Here is a 17,705-nt window from a genome sequence, read left to right on the forward strand (position 1 = left end):
GAGTAGTTTCTTAGATGGGGTCACTTTTTTTGGAGTTTCTAGTCTAGGCTACATCAGGGGGGGGCTTCTAATGGGACATGGTGTAAAAAAAAAAAATGTCCATCAAAATCTGCCTTCCAGAAACCGTATGGAGTTCCCTTCGTTCTATGCCCTGCCATGTGGCTATATAGCCATATGGGGTGTTTCTGCAAACTACAGAATCGGGGCAATAAATATTTAGTTTTGTTTGGCATTTCGGCATTTTTCCCCATAGGAATGTATTAGTGCCGTATCCGGCATTCGGAAAGCCGGATCCATCCTTCTGGTTGAACCGTGCGATTTTCACGCATGGTTTCTAGGATGAAAGTCTATTCACTGCAAATACAGTGGAGGAGTTTAAGCATGCATGGGATAGGCATAAGGCCATCCTTCATATAAGATAGGGCCAGGGGCTATCCATAGTATTTAGTATATTGGGCAGACTAGATGGGCCAAATGGTTCTTATCTGCCGACACATTCTATGTTTCTATGTATTACTTTCCCTTATAACAACATGGTTATAAGGGAAAATAATAGCATTCTTTAATGCAGAATGCGTAGTAGAAGGTCAATATAATAAACATTATATACACCCCAATATAATAAACATTGGTGGCGAAGTGCGCCCCCCCCCCCAACACCCCAGTATAATAAACATTGGTGGCGCAGTGCGCCCCCCAACACCCCAGTATAATAAACATTGGTGGCGCAGTGCGCCCCCCCTCCCTAGTATAATAAACATATAAACATTGGTGGCGCAGTGCGCCCCCCCCCCTCCGTAGTATAATAAACATATAAACATTGGTGGCGCAGTGCGCCCCCCCCAACACCCCAGTATAATAAACATTGGTGGCGCAGTGCGCCCCCCCCTCTAGTATAATAAACATATAAACATTGGTGGCGCAGTGCGCCCCCCCCCAACACCCCAGTATAATAAACATTGGTGGCGCAGTGCGCCCCCCCCCCCCCCCCTTAGTATAATAAACATATAAACATTGGTGGGCAGTGCCAATGAGGGTTAAAAAAAAATAATAATTAACTCACCTCCTCCAATTGATCGCGTAGCAGCCGGTCTCCTGTTCTTTCTTCAGGACCTGTGGTGACATCATTGTGCTCATCACATGATCCATCACCATGGTAATGGACCATGTGATGAGCTCAGTGACGTCACCACAGGTCCTGAAGAAAGAACAGGAGACCGGCAGCTACGCGATCAATTGGAGGAGGTGAGTTAATATTATTATTATTATTATTTTTTTAACCCTCATTGGCACTTCCCACTGCGCCACCAATGTTTATTATACTGGGGGGGGGGGGGCACACTCAATGTTTATTATACTGGGGGGGGGGAAGCCCGCACTCAATGTTTATTATACTGGGGGGGGGCCGCACTCAATGTTTATTATACTGGGGGGGGCCGCACTAAATGTTTATTATACTGGGGGGGGGGGGGCCTTATTATACTGGGGTGTTGGGGGGGGGGGGGCTGCGATCAGTGGCAGTTAACCCCTCAGGTGCCGCTCCCTGTCATAGAGGTCAGGTGCCGGCTATTTGATTCCGGCACCCGCCTCCTGTATTTGTATTAACAGGTCAGTTATCTTCATTGGTGGCGCAGTGGCCACAGCCCCTCCCCCTGTCGCCCTTCTTATTGGCCGCGGCGGCAGCAGCCAGGGGGGAGGGAGAGACTCTTCCACTGCGCTGCTGATAAGAACATGATAGTTCAGCTTCTGTGCCCGCCGCTGTATTCAGAGCTGCGGCGCGGCTCTAGTCGCAAATGGCGACAAGACTAAAAAGTCTTGTCGCCATTTGTAAATTCTAAGTCGCATTGGCGACCATTTTGGTCGCCATCTGGAGCCCTGGTTGGCCAGGGACGATCCGGGCGCCTCCAATTCCCAAGGTACTCCAGCCTGCTCTTTCCCAGTCCGAAAAGATCAGGGCCTTGAGGACTGCCTCATAGAACTGGAGGAATGTCCCTGTGCTGCCAGCGCTTCGGGATAGTACCAAAGAGTTGTACATGGCAACCTGCACCAAGTAGACCGCAACTTTTTTGTACCATGCCCGGGTTTTGCGCAGGGCGTTATATGGCTTGAGGACTTGATCAGAGAGATCAACTCCTCCCATTTACCGATTGTAGTCGACGATACATTCGGGCTTGAGGACCGTTGCCGTGGTACCTCGCACATAGACGAGGGTGGTGCTGTTACCGTGGATTGTGGACAGCATAAGGACATCCCTCTTGTCCTTATACCTGACCAGCAACAGGTTTCCACTGGTAAGTGCACGGGTCTCACCCCTGGGGATAGGTACCTGGAGGGGGTAGGCAGGGAGGCCGCGTTGATTTTTCCGCACGGTCCCACAAGCGAATGTGGATCTGGCGGCAAGGGACCTGAACAAGGGAATGCTGGTATAAAAGTTATTCACGTACAAGTGGTAACCGTTATCCAGCAGTGGGTACATAAGGTCCCACACGAGTTTCCTGGTAACACCCAGAGTGGGGGGACATTCTGGGGGTTGAATCCGGGAATCTCACCCCTCGTACACACCTGAGGTACTCTCACTAATTTTGTATAGCTTCTCGCTATACCTCGCCCGCTTTGTGGGAATATATTGGCGGAAACTGAGTCTCCCCTTGAACGCAACGAGAGACTCATCAACCGCGACCTCCCTTCCAGGTACGTAGGCCTGCTGAAATGTGGCCCCAAAGTGATCGATGACCGGCCGTATCTTATACAGCCAGTCATAGGCAGGATCACCTCGGGGTGGACATGCTGCATTATCGGAATAATGCAGACATTTCCGGATGGCCTCAAATCGGGGACGTGTCATGACCATACTGTACAGTGGGGTCTGGTATAGGACGTCCCCACTCCAGTATTGCCTGACACTGGGTTTTTGGACTAGACCCATATGCAGCACGAGGCCCCAAAATGTCCTCATTTCGGCTGCACTGACCGGCGTCCAGCCACCGGGTCTAGCCAAAAATGAGCCTGGGTTTTGAGCGACGAACTGTTGGGCGTACAGATTCGTCTGCTCCACCATCAGATTCACCAGTGGGTTACTGAAAAAAAACCTAAAATAGTCAATTTCAGTAAACCCCACTGTGGGAATCTGGATTCCAGGATTGCCAGCAAAATCCGGAATCTCAGGCTCAAAGTCCACTGGGGGACACCAGCTAAGTTCATCGGCAGGGGGCTCCAGTGGGCTTATTTGGTGGGCCGGGAAACCAGTACGAGCCCCAGGCCCGCTCGTACTAGGGTAGGCCACAGGATCCTAAGCATGTGGGGCCCCTGGCTCCGCCTGGCGGCGTCTCCGCCGCCTTGGTGGCTCATTGTCATCAGATGATGATGAGGCGGATGCGGATGATAAAAGGAACGTGGGGTCATCCTCATCCTCACTGGGGCTCTCAGAGTCGGAGGCAATCTGGGCGTATGCCTCCTCGGCCGAGGACACCCGGCGGGCCATGGGTGTGTGTGCGTGTGTGGAAAACTTTATTATATGTGTGTGTGTGTGGGGGCAACGGGTGTCCGCGTACTAAAAAAGGCAAAAAAAAAAGGCCAAGTTTTAGGAAAAAAAAAAAGTTCAAACTTGCTGATCAGCGGTACAGCGCTGATCAGCGGTGGGGTGTTGGGGCGGGCGATGCGCTAACAGTGGACGGACGCTAAAAAGTGCCGGCCAGTCAGCGCACGCAGAAAGAAAAAAAAAGTGGTGGTAAGGGGGCTGGTGGTGAGGGGTGGGGGGGGGGGGGGGGGGCAAGTGGTGGTGGGGGGGGGGGGGGGTCTGATAGATGGATCAAAGAAAGTTTTGAATAAAAGTGCTTTTTTTTTTTTTCCCCTAACTAACTTTTCCCTTTTTTCCCTGCCTAACAGTGCCTCTCCCTCACTGACCCTAACCTACCTGGGTGGCGATGGGTGCAGGAGGGTGATGGATGGCGATTAGGGGGGACTCAGGAGCTTGTGCTGGACGATGCTGCCGGGTGCTCGTGCAGAACAGGAAGAGGAGGGGAGAGAGGAGCGCAGGAAGTTTGAATCTCGCGCCTCTCTCCCCTGCACCAATCAGCACCCTGGACAGCAGTGTTCAGCACCAGGGCCAGCACCGCCTCTCCAAATCTTCGGACTGCGATTGGTGGTGTATAATTAGACCACCGATCACACTGTTTTTCCGGTTCATCGGGTCACAGGACACCCGAATGGACCGGAAACGCAGAAAACCGCAGGTCTGAATTGACCTGCGGTTTTCTGCGATCGCCGATACGGGGGGGGTCAAATGACCCCCCCCCTGCGTTGTTACGGGATGCCGGCTGAATGATTTATTTATTGGAAAATGGAATCCTGCGGCCTCCTCTACCTTCTGCTATGGCAGATTTACGCGTATGATACACACTGCATTTGTTGGCTTGTGCATTACCACAGCAGCCGCCTGCCATTTAACTGTCTTGCAGTGCAACACAATGAGTGGCGTCTAAATCTGCTGCTGCCACCGTTCTAATTTGTGTAATTAATACGAGGACCATGTCTGCACGCTGTGCCCTCTACACATCTGCCTCGTGAGCTGAAATGTGATAATGACCCTGCTTCACGGTGTCAGAGCTCTAGAACAGCCATACTTGTTCTTACCTCCAAAAGGACAGGGTTACATTTCTGGGTCACAGTCCATGTAAAGATCATTAAGGTCTTATGGGCTGGAAATACATTATCGTGTTTAATGCCATATTCTAATAGAGGTTAATAACATTCATGGGCGCCATTAAATAGCTATCATTTAATGATGACCTGGGTTATACAAAACGGGATTGCTCAGGATTAGTTTCACTTAGGCAATACTATTTTTTTTATACATAATTTAAGTAAAAAAATAATAATTCTGGATAATGTTTATTGAGCAGCCTGTTGTGGGCCTTAATGACCAAGTGATTATTATTATTTTTTTTACATTGTCATCATCGAAGAGCTACACTTTTTTATTTTTCCGTCTGTGTAGCTGTATGAGAGCTTATTTTTTAAAGTACAAGTTGTAGTTTTTAATGACGCTGTTTTGGGGTACACATAACTTACTGATTAACTTTAATTAACTGTTTCTGGGAAAGAACAACAATAATGCCACTTAGTTTGTACGATATACTATAAATTTTGCTGCGTTCCTTTTACGGTATAAATAACACGATAACTTTATTCTATGGGTCAGTATAATTACAGTTATACCAAATATATATATTTTTTTAACATTTTACTATTTTTACACAATAAAAACTTTTTTTTAAAGAAGAAAATATTTTTGCATCGTTACATCCCAAGACCCATAATTTTCTACGGAGCTGTGTAAGGGCTGGATTTTTGCAGGATGCCTTGTAGTTTTCATTGGTATAATTTTGAGGTATATAGCACTTTTTGATCACTTTTTATTCAGTGTTTTTGGTGGCGGATAAGCAAAAAGCAGAAATTCTGTTTTTGTTTAGTTTTTTTTATTTGTTTTTTTATACTGCGTTCTTCATACATGATAATTGTGTTGTGTGGGTCATTGCGAACGTAGTGATACTAAATTTGTGGAGGAGATTTATTATTGCAGTTTTTTTTTTCAATGGAAAAAAGGTATATTTTTTTTTACTTGTGATTATTATTTTGTTTATTTAATAAAAAACTGGTCTGCATGCACTGACATCGGCACCTTGCAATCTCATTCGTGGGGTGTGTATGGAAGACAGAGGTAGCCTGGGGTGACAGAAGTGCCGATCTGGGACGTTTAACCCCTTATATGCCATGGGCAATAGCGCTCGCGGCATCTAAGTTGTTAAAACTTACATGCCGCGAGCGCTATTGCCCACGGCATGTAAGGGGTTAAATATCCCAGATCGGCACTTCTGCAATAGAGCAGGAGCTTGGGCTATTATGTCAGAGCCAAGCCCCCGCTCTCCGCTGCATGGGAGACCCGTGAAGAGCTTAAACTGGCCGATCGCAAAAAGGCGGTGGCCCATCCTAAGGCCTCTTAGTAAATAAGCGGTTAATAATCATTTGATAATATCTAGTGTTTTCATTTTTTATATTTATAGGGATTATGGAGACACATTGTCCTTTTCTGAACTTGCTGGTGGACAATGTAGTGTGTGACCTGGGAATTTCAGGCTCACATTGGTTGCTGCATGGCTCTTTTTATTTCTATAAAATCTATAAGATGTTCTTTTTAAATTGTACCCATGCTTGACGCTGCATTACACAAGATGAAATACCTTTATGTGCAGTTCTGTAATATACTATAGGAAGCTTCAGCTGCAGCAGTGGAGCAATAGAAAAATTCCCATTGGATACCATTCATAGCTGGTCAAAAAGCTAAGATAGGTTTACGACCCTCTGCTCCATAGTCTACAGTATGTATCATTTGTAAACTGGCTTCAGGGGCATTCGCAGGGAATTGAATTGTCCCACAGCCACATTGGTTGGCTTGTAGCAGGATGAATTCAGCAGATTCATCCTTGTGGCTGTATCCCCTTCTATTAAAGGGTTTATCTATTAGAATAGTGGCCAGACTTAAAGTATAACTGTCATATATATTTTTTTTTTGTAATGTGTAGGGTCAGTGATACTATTTTTGTAATATATAATATAATTACTGAAATCATACATTTCTATTAGAAAAATAGCTAGAAAAATAGCTCTAAAGTGGCCCATTTTGAGCCTTAGCAACACTCCTCTTTCTTCTGTTTCCATGACACAGTTAACCCCTTCCCGCCCAACGCCGTAATAGTACGGCGCAGCGGGACTTGACTTGCTGCCCAGCTCCGTACTATTAAAAAAATGAAAGTTTTTAAAAAAAAAGTTTCAAGTAAAAAAAAAAAGCTTCCTTTTCCCAAAATAAAGTAAAAAAAAAAAATATCATATGACCTAACCCCCTCAGATGAACACCATAAAAAAAATACAAAAAACTGCTAAAAAAAACATTTTTTTGTCACTTTACATCACTAAAAGTGCAACACCAAGCGATCAAAAAGTCATACACATCCCAAAATCATACCAATCAAACTGTATTCTCATCCCGCAAAAATTGAGCCTCTACCTAAGACCATCGCCAGAAAAATAAAAAAAACTATGGCTCTCAGAATATGGAGACACTCAGAATATGGAGACACGAAAACATGATTTTTTTTTTTTTTGTTTAAAAAATGCTGTTATTGTGTAAAACTTAAATAAAAAAAGAAGTATACATATTGGGTATCGCAGCGTCCGTAAGAGCATGCTGTATAAAATTATCACATGACCTAACCCCTCAGGTGGAGACCGTAAAAAATAAAAACAGTGCCAAAAAAAGCCATTTTTTTGTCACCTTACACCACAAAAATTTGAACACCAAGCGATCAAAAAGGCGTATGCCCCCCAAAATAGTACCAATCAAATTGTCACCTCATCCCGCGAAAAAATGAGACTTTACCTAACACAGTCTGTCAAAATATAAAAAAGCTATGGTTCTCAGTCTATGGAGATACTAAAATGATTTATTTATTTTTTTATTCGAAACTGCTATTATTGTGCTAAAGTGAAATAATAATAAAAAAAAGACATATTCGGTATCGCAGCGTCTGTAACAACCTGCTCTTTAAAAATATCACATGACCTAACCACTTAGATGAACACTGTAAAAAAAAAAAAAAGCAATTTTTTGTCAACTTATATCACAAAAAGTGTAATACCAAGCGATCAAAAAGTCATATGCCCCGTAAAATAGTACCAATCAATCCGTCATCTCATACCGAAAAAATTATCCCCTACATAACACAGTCACCCAAAATTTTTAAAAAACTATGGCTTTCAGAATATGGAGACACTAAAACAGGATTTTTTTCAAAAATGCTTTATTATGTAAAACTGAAACAAACAACCAAAAAAAGTTGTCATATTTGGTAAAACAGCCACCTTATCCCGTAGTTTCCAAAATGGGGTCATTTTTTGGGGGTTTCTACTCAAGGGGCGCATCAGCGTTTTTCTTTTCCGGCATAGAGTTCCGTCACAGGGGCTCTATACCGGAAAATAACTGATCAGGTATATCCCCATGCATTCTGAATGGAGAGTAATCCGTTCAGGATGTCTTCAGTTCAGTCATTTTGACTGATCAGGCAAAAGAGAAAACCGTAGCATGCTACGGTTTTATCTCCAGCGAAAAAAACTGAATGCGGATCTGTGCGCAGACCGAAAAAAAAGATGAAAAAAGTAAATGCCGGATCAGTTTTGGATCCTGCATTTCAATGCATTTTTTTTTTGGACTGATCAGGCATTTTTAAGACTGATCATGATCCTGATCAGTCTTACTAATGCCATCAGTTGGCATACGTTTTGCCGGATCTGGCAGGCAGTTACGGAGACGGAACTGCTTGCTGGATCACTCTGCCGCAAGTGTGAAAGTAGCCTAAGCCTCACAAAGTGACTTCAGACCTGCACTGGTCTTTAACCTCCTCAGGACCGCCGTACGCAGGATTGCGGCGTCTTTGCGGCGGCCCTGCTCTTCTGGGTGGACGCGCCGGTGCGTCCTCTCGCGAGACGCGAGATTTCCTGTGAACGCGCGCACACAGGCGCGCGCGTTCACAGGAACGGAAGGTAAGAGAGTAGATCTCCAGCCTGCCAGCGGCGATCGTTCGCTGGCAGGCTGGAGATGTGATTTTTTTAACCCCTAACAGGTATATTAGACGCTGTTTTGATAACAGCGTCTAATATACCTGCTACCTGGTCCTCTGGTGGTCCCCTTTGTTTGGATCGACCACCAGAGGACACAGGTAGCTCAGTAATATGTTGCACCAAACACCACTACACTACACCCCCCCCCCCTGTCACTTATTAACCCCTTGATCACCCCTGATCACCCCATATAGACTCCCTGATCACCCCCCTGTCATTGATTACCCCCCTGTCATTGATCACCCCCCTGTAAAGCTCCATTCAGATGTCCGCATGATTTTTACGGATCCACTGATAGATGGATCGGATCCGCCAAACGCATACGGACGTCTGAATGGAGCCTTACAGGGGCGTGATCAATGACTGTGGTGATCACCCCATATAGACTCCCTCATCACCCCCCTGTCATTGATTACCCCCCTGTCATTGATCACACCCCTGTAAAGCTCCATTCAGATGTCCGCATGATTTTTACGGATCCACTGATAGATGGATCGGATCCGCAAAACGCATACGGACGTCTGAATGGAGCCTTACAGGGGCGTGATCAATGACTGTGGTGATCACCCCATATAGACTCCCTCATCACCCCCCTGTCATTGATTACCCCCCTGTCATTGATCACACCCCTGTAAAGCTCCATTCAGACGTCCGCATGATTTTTACGGATCCACTGATAGATGGATCGGATCCGCAAAACGCATACGGACGTCTGAATGGAGCCTTACAGGGGTGTGATCAATGACTGTGGTGATCACCCCATATAGACTCCCTCATCACCCCCTGTCATTGATTACCCCCCTGTCATTGATCACACCCCTGTAAAGCTCCATTCAGACGTCCGCATGATTTTTACGGATCCACTGATAGATGGATCGGATCCGCAAAACACATACAGGCGTCTCCCTGGAGCCTTCCAGGGGGGCTGATCACCCCATATAGACTCCCTGATCACCCCCCTGTCATTGATCACCCCCCCTGTCATTGATCACCCCCCCCTGTCATTGATCACCCCCCCTGTCAGGCTGCATTCAGATGTCCGTATGATTTTTACGGATCCACGGATACATGGATCGGATCCGCAAAACACATACGGACATCTGAATGGAGCCTTACAGGCGGGTGATCAATGACAGGGGGGTGATCAGCCCATATAGACTCTCTGATCACCCCCCTGTCATTGATCACCCCCCTGTCATTGATCACCCCCCTGTAAGGCTCCATTCAGACATTTTTTTGGCCCAAGTTAGGGGAAATTATATATTTTTTTCTTACAAAGTCTCATATTCCACTAACTTGTGTCAAAAAATAAAATCTCACATGAACTCACCATACCCCTCACGGAATCCAAATGCGTAAAATTTTTTAGACATTTATACTCAAGACTTCTTCTCACGCTTTAGGGCCCCTAGAATGCCAGGGCAGTATAAATACCCCACATGTGACCCCATTTCGGAAAGAAGACACCCCAAGGTATTCCGTGAGGGGCATATTGAGTCCATGAAAGATTGAAATTTTTGTCCCAAGTTAGCGGAAAGGGAGACTTTGTGAGAAAAAAAAAAAAAATCAATTTCTGCTAACTTGTGCCAAAAAAAAAATTTCTATGAACTCGCCATGCCCCTCATTGAATACCTCGGGGTGTCTTCTTTCCAAAATGGGGTCACATGTGGGGTATTTATACTGCCCTGGCATTCTAGGGGTCCTAAAGCGTGAGAAGAAGTCTGGGATCCAAATATCTAAAAATGCCCTCATAAAATGAATGTGGGCCCCTTTGCGCATCTAGGCTGCAAAAAAGTGTCACACATGTGGTATCGCCGTGCTCAGGAGAAGTTGGGCAATGTGTTTTGGGGTGTCATTTTACATATACCCATGCTGGGTGAGATAAATATCTTGGTCAAATGCCAACTTTGTATAAAAAAATGGGAAAAGTTGTCTTTTGCCGAGATATTTCTTTCACCCAGCATGGGTATATGTAAAAAGACACCCCAAAACACATTGCCCAACTTCTCCTGAATACGGAGATACCAGATGTGTGACACTTTTTTGCAGCCTAGGTGGGCAAAGGGGCCCACATTCCAAAGAGCACCTTTAGGATTTCACAGGTCATTTACCTACTTACCACACATTAGGGCCCCTGGAAAATGCCAGGGCAGTATAACTACCCCACAAGTGACCCCATTTTGGAAAGAAGACACCCCAAGGTATTCCGTGAGGGGCATGGCGAGTTCCTAGAATTTTATATTTTTTGTCACAAGTTAGCGGAAAATGATGATTTTTTTATTTTTATTTTTTTCCCTTACAAAGTCTCATATTCCACTAACTTGTGACAAAAAATAAAAACTTCCATGAACTCACTATGCCCATCAGCGAATACCTTGGGGTGTCTTCTTTCCAAAATGGGGTCACTTGTGGGGTAGTTATACTGCCCTGGCATTCTAGGGGCCCAAATGTGTGGTAAGGAGTTTAAAATCAAATTCTGTAAAAAATGACCAGTGAAATCCGAAAGGTGCTCTTTGGAATATGGGCCCCTTTGCCCACCTAGGCTGCAAAAAAGTGTCACACATCTGGTATCTCCGTATTCAGGAGAAGTTGGGGAATGTGTTTTGGGGTGTCATTTTACATATACCCATGCTGGGTGAGAGAAATATCTTGGCAAAAGACAACTTTTCACATATTTTTATACAAAGTTGGCATTTGACCAAGATATTTTTTTTAAAAAAAATAAAAAATCATCATTTTCCGCTAACTTGTGACAAAAAATAAAAAGTTCTATTAACTCACTATGCCCATCAGCGAATACCTTAGGGTGTCTACTTTCCGAAATGGGGTCATTTGTGGGGTGTTTGTACTGTCAGGCCATTGTAGAACCTCAGGAAACATGACAGGTGCTCAGAAAGTCAGAGCTGCTTCAAAAAGCGGAAATTCACATTTTTGTACCATAGTTTGTAAACGCTATAACTTTTACCCAAACCATTTTTTTTTTACCCAAACATTTTTTTTTTTATCAGACATGTAGAACAATAAATTTAGAGCAAAATTTATATATGGATCTCGTTTTTTTTGCAAAATTTTACAACTGAAAGTGAAAAATGTCATTTTTTTGCAAAAAATCGTAAAATTTCGATTAATAACAAAAAAAGTAAAAATGTCAGCAGCAATGAAATACCACCAAATGAAAGCTCTATTAGTAAGAAGAAAAGGAGGTAAAATTCATTTGGGTGGTAAGTTGCATGACCGAGCAATAAACGGTGAAAGTAGTGTAGGTCAGAAGTGTAAAAAGTGGCCTGGTCTTTCAGGGTGTTTAAGCACTGGGGGCTGAGGTGGTTAAAAAGTGGGTTTTCGGAAAAATGTAAAGATTTGCTTTTAAACTTCTAGGCCTTCTAATGTCCCCAAAAATTAAAATGGCATTCACAAAATTATCCAAACATATGGGGAATGTAAAGTAATAACTATTTTTTGAGTTATTACTATCTATTATAAAAGTAGAGAAATAGAAATTTGCTAATTTTTTAAATTTTTTGTCATGAAGTACAATATGCGACGAAAAAACTATCTCAGAATGGCCTGGATAAGTAAAAGCGCTTTAAAGTTATTACCACATAAAGTGACACATGTCAGATTTGCAAAAAATGGCCTGGGCAGGAAGGTGAAAAAAAACTGGCCCGGGTAGAAAGGGTTAATGTTGAGCAGGTATCCACAGTTATGTAAACTGAAGACAGGAGCGTGGCTAAGGCTCAAAAAGGGCCACTTTACAGCTATTTTTCTAATAGAAATGTATGATTTCAGTAATTAAAGTATATTACAAAAATGGTCAGTATCACTGACCCTACACATTACAAAAATAAAAATAGAATGACAGTTACACTTTAAAGGGAACGTGTCACCACAAAATGCACTGCAGTCTGCAGGCACTATGTTATAGAGCAGGAGGAGCAGAGCAGGTTGATATATAGTTTTGTGGGAAAAGATTCAGATTAGTAACTTATATTGTTATTTCCAATTGCATTGTTCACTGGGAAGTGTTATCAGTGACTGACAGCTATGTATGTATACACACCCAGATGAGCAGCCGATTTGTCGAGAAGGAATCGTTTCTTCGCAACAGTTGGCTGCTCGTTCAGTGGCGGTGAAGTGTTGCATTTACAAGCAGCAATCACCTCCACAGTATGAGAACGAGTGATCACTGTTGTGATGGCTCGTTTTCATACATCTGCATTGTTTCTGGGCCTCAGATCACTGTTTAGACAGCACAATCTGCTGCTCAGAAATGAAAATTTAGGTGCCTGCACGAACAACAGTTTCAACCGATGAACGAGCATTTTGATCATTCATTGGGTGATCGGCTGCACCTTTACACTGTCAGATTGTTGGGAACGAGCGTTTGTTCCTGATATTCTGCCCGATAATTGCAACATATAAATCCACCTGTACATACACACATGTAAATATATATTACAAGTTTTTCTGAGTCTTTTCTCACAAAACTATATATCAATCTGCTCAGCTCCTCCTGCTCTATAAAATGGTGCTTTCAGATTGCATTGCATTTTGTGTTGACAGGTCCTCTATAACAATATACTTGCCGTGGTAGTTCTGCCCTCTTCTGGCAACCAGAAGTGGGCAGTGTCAGTGTGGGAAGAAGAAAAAAAAGAGTGATTATATGACAAAGAATCTTATTTCTGGATTTTATACAGTTTGACACCTTTTTTATGATCTGGATGACCCCGATAGGTATAGTTTACAGCTTGTTCTAAAATCAGCAGTTTGTCAGTCTCTGAAGAGATGGCGACACCTACTGGCCACATTGTATATGGCATGATCACTAGTCAGCAGCTCCCTTACTAGAATTGGCTTGTATAAGAAGACACGTATGTCTTTCTGTAAACTGGGGTTCCAGAAGCCGAGCAGCAGGCAGTCGCTTCCACTGAAGAGACATACAGGGATTCTAACCTCTTTCCAATCTGGAGTAAAGCGCCTCGTCTAGCTACTGTTCGGAGTATTGTCAATTCATTCAACCATGTATACAGCTTGTGACTGTAATAAGATGGTAGTGTTTGCAGCACCTCTTACGTGATCCGATGATCTGACATCACCTCATAAATGTTCTGTATTTTTTGCTGCAGGGAAAAGAAGCTGAAGTCTCGGGCACAAGAGCTGGTGAGCGCCCTAGAAAGACTCACGAAGAGCAGTGAAATCCGGCATCAGCAGTCGGCCGAGTTTGTCAATGACTTGAAAAGAGCGAATAGGTCAGTAACAATTTTAAACTTTTCTAGCAATCCTTTGTAATTTGTGTGGAAACTTAGCAGCACCCAGAGGGAAAATTGCATGATGCCAAGTGAAAGCAGTAATCTGTATATGCAATGCATGGATGTGCTGTGTCCTCCATATAGACCCTTTGGCTAATAATGGGACCCCCTTCTATTACCTCTCAATGGTTTAAATGGGAACTAAGATTGGATTCGTATTCTGAACCAGATGACCCCTTCGACAGATAGTTGCTGTTATAAATGTTCTCAACCACACACATAGCTGGAATAGCTGAACTCCCCTAGTTTTGGGGTTACCTTTAAGATCTTGTAATATATCCATTGTATTATTTTTTTCTGGGGCAGCAACCTTGTGGCAGCTTATGAAAAAGCAAAGAAGAAACATCAGAATAAGCTGAAAAAACTGGAGTCCCAGATGATGGCAATGGTGGAGAGACATGAGACACAAGTGCGGATGCTGAAGCAGAGGATAGCTTTACTAGAAGAGGAGAACTCCAGACCTCATACTAATGAGACATCACTGTGAACCAACCTGCAACACATGACAATGGCTTCTCTCCTCTACCCAAAGCACCACTTCTCAGCTGTCTGCTCCTGGGTGTGACTGGATGGACTATACACTTGCTCTCCACATACTGCTGGTAGGAACACAAGGAAATCTACGTCCTCCTTGTGATGGGCCAGATACTCTTCTGTTGTGTCCTAGTAGCATGTCACACTTGCACAACAGGGGGCGTCACATCTTGTGTGGTATGCAGGTAGAACTGAACGCTCCTTTACTTGAGGAGTATGGAAACTTCCGTGACCCTCTTGGACTCAAGAGAGGTGCTATCACTACCAGCAAAAACTATGAAAGATTCTGCTGCTGGGGAGAGATTTCTCCAGTGTCTTCGACCAATACATTGAACCGCTGCATCAGCTCAGCCAGACGGGTGCTCGCCCTACAGCTTTAATACATTCATGTACACAGATGCAGAGCTGTGTTTCTTAGTACACTGTGAGTAAAAGTGCTTTGATTTCCTTTCTTCTGGGAGCTGTCAAAATATATTCATAGCCTATTTTTTTATGTGTTGCTTTTTAATATATACAGGATATTGTGTTTACCGAACCACTTACAGTTTAATTCTATTCCGCTCGAAAGTACAGAACACCTTAACATTACCTGGGAGTCAGAGGTGAAACACAAGGACGCTGGTTGGTGATTATAGAAGGGCAGTTTCTTCTGCTAAGAATTCATTTTTCCCCCTACAACTTTGTTTCCGGTTAGTAAGGACCACAGGGTTCATCATCCCAATCCCTTTCCAGTCAAACGCACACAGTAAGCTGGGAGTTGTGTGAAAATGTGAACGCAGCAGTTTATACCCTACAACTTCTAGATCTTCCTGTTCACTGTCGAGAAGGACGCTCATCTGTAAAACAAAGATGCACTTTAAAAGTTATTTGCTAAGGTCCTTGTTTTGGTAAGTTTTACAGATGAAGTTTTAGCTCCAGCATAATGTCCACAATCAAGGCAAAAAACTGCACATTCCGTCCCGGGGACCAGCGACTCCACAGACAGAAATGTAGAGAATAATACAAGTAAGCGCGGCAGTGAATGAACGCCATTTTTAGGGCAGTAGACAGTATATGTAATGTTTATAATCCTGCTGCAGAACTGAAACAAGGGGCGCGCTATCCCAGTTCTTGTCTGTAGTAAGGGGAGCTGGAAATCAGTTCTTAGTTAGGATTGTTTGGTTTGGCTCCTACAAGGGAGAAATCGCTGCTTGTCAGCCAATGAGAATGAATGACCCAGTGCTTAGGATACAGTTCTACAGTCTCCGTATGTAATCAACGGTGGAAATGTATGGAAAGGCGTTTCTTCATTAGCCAAGGATCAAAATCATCATCTTCTTAATAGTCATTGGCTGGCATTACAAAGGTGATATTGCCATAGGCAGCCCTGGCCAGCTGACAACAGCTCTGGTCATGGTGGAGGAGGAAATAGGCGAGAATTTTTTTCCCCCACAAATGCTGCCATGGTTGACTTTTTCCTTAATAACTCAGGCAACCCCTTTAAACGATCTGCACCAGTTTTGTGAAGTTAAAAAGTGGCATACTATGGCACACAATGATTTGCGTCATTCCCCTCCTCCAGCCAGTGGGCGGGGTTAGCGGGGGAGGACGGTTTACCAATACCTACAACAAAAAGTGCTGCAAATTGTAGTGCACATCTACAAATGCATAGATTTTAGTTTCAGATGTAAGGACAGCAAAGAAATCTGCCTCTTCATAAATTTTACTTATTTTGCTGCCAACAAATATGGATTAAAGAGGACCTTTGATGGGATTTTTTTATTAAACTAGTACTTTGGTAAGTAGTCCGCCTGCTGAAGCTGCTATTGCTTTTTTTTTTTTTTCCTCTCAAAATAGTCCCCTCTGTTGGTCTCCTCCCTGTACTGATGGTACTAATTAGCATATTGGGCACCAGAACACACAGGGGAGCATAACAGCGCAATGGAGGGGACGACTTGAAAAAAAAAAAAAAAAAGCAATAGCATCTGCAGCAAGCGGACTAGTAGCGGTACTAGTTTAAAAAAAAAATCCCATGAAAAGTCCTCCTTAAGACTGGCATATATTGTCTCATTGCGTTGGTCGATATGCAGCCAACAGAAATAGCAGCACCCTAACAACAAAAGTCACCCATGTAGTGCCACACGTCTTGGCCATCTCCAGTCCAGCTCTCCAAAGTGTGTACAATGCCAGCTTCTGCATATGAAAGATATGCACTTTCACATTGAACTGTTTCCAAAGCGTATGATGGATAACGTTTTTGGTTTCAGCGCAAAAGTGGTTTCTTTAGAATTGTGTGTATTGTATAAAATAAGGTCCATGGAGGCAGATAAATATTCTTTACATCACGAAGATCTTCAGTTCCCTGTGCTGAAATAAATGGACCATGGGCAGAAAAGCCGAGAGATTTCACTGTATTCTCAGCCGATTGTTACTCTACATGGAATCCCGCCAGTGAACTCTTTGTATTGTAGGGTACTGCATGGATTTATGCTTTACAAAGACTTCTGTAATGTGCTATTTTTCTACCAGTTTTCCACACCATCCAATGTCAGAATGTATCAGGCAGTGACATTTTGTGTAGTTTTTGTAAACAGTATTGTGTACTCAGCGTCACCACCCAAGTTTTAATGCCTTTCCACATACTTCTGTCAGATTGTCATTTTATGTTAATTTGATACGGAAATGTAAAAAAATAAACTTCATTTATTTATACAGAGCAATTTATAATACGTTTATTTTACAAATGTTCTTATATTCAGAATAAATACTTCATATGTGGAAAAATTTGTCTGAACTATTCTTCGTCTTCATAAAAAAAAAAAGATAGTGTTTATATTTGAAGTGTGTGTGTGTGTGTGTGTGTATATATATATATATATATATTTGTTTGCCTTTTTAATTTAGTAAGAAGGGGACACTAAACCTTAAAGGCACTGTCCACTCCTTTACTATTGATGGCCTATCTTCAGGATATGTTTTCAGTATCTGGTTGGAGGGAATCGAACACCACCCGCCCCTGCCAATCAGTTGTTTCAGAGTAGCTCTAGTGCGGGAGCTACATAGCTGTGTCTACTAGGAGCATCTTTCCTTATAAAGCCTCTTGCACACAAACGTAATTTCATTCCGTTTCTGTTCATTTTTTTTACAGACCGTATACGGAACCATTCATTTTCCCCGGCGCCTCCACAACGGCATTCACAGGAGGGTGTCCCC

The 17,705-nt window shown here is 43.5% G+C and overlaps 1 protein-coding gene across 5 annotated transcripts in view; it reads left to right on the forward strand.

The window, feature by feature from the left end:
• MCC (MCC regulator of WNT signaling pathway) overlaps window positions 1-17,265 on the forward strand; it is a 315,415-nt gene extending 298,150 nt beyond the window's left edge. For 4 of the 5 annotated variants that reach the window (XM_040421633.1, XM_040421632.1, XM_040421631.1 and 1 more), the window contains 2 exons: window positions 13,797-13,919; window positions 14,286-14,466. In XM_040421633.1, the coding sequence (XP_040277567.1) occupies window positions 13,797-13,919; window positions 14,286-14,466 (304 nt within the window). Of the gene's footprint in view, window positions 1-13,796; window positions 13,920-14,285 lie in introns of all 5 variants that reach the window. The other variant, XM_040421630.1, reaches the window with a different exon arrangement.
• Window positions 17,266-17,705: the final 440 nt, after the last annotated feature.

The sequence above is a fragment of the Bufo bufo genome, chromosome 2 (genome assembly GCF_905171765.1).
Source record: "Bufo bufo chromosome 2, aBufBuf1.1, whole genome shotgun sequence".
In the NCBI taxonomy this organism is placed as follows: Eukaryota; Metazoa; Chordata; class Amphibia; order Anura; family Bufonidae; genus Bufo; species Bufo bufo.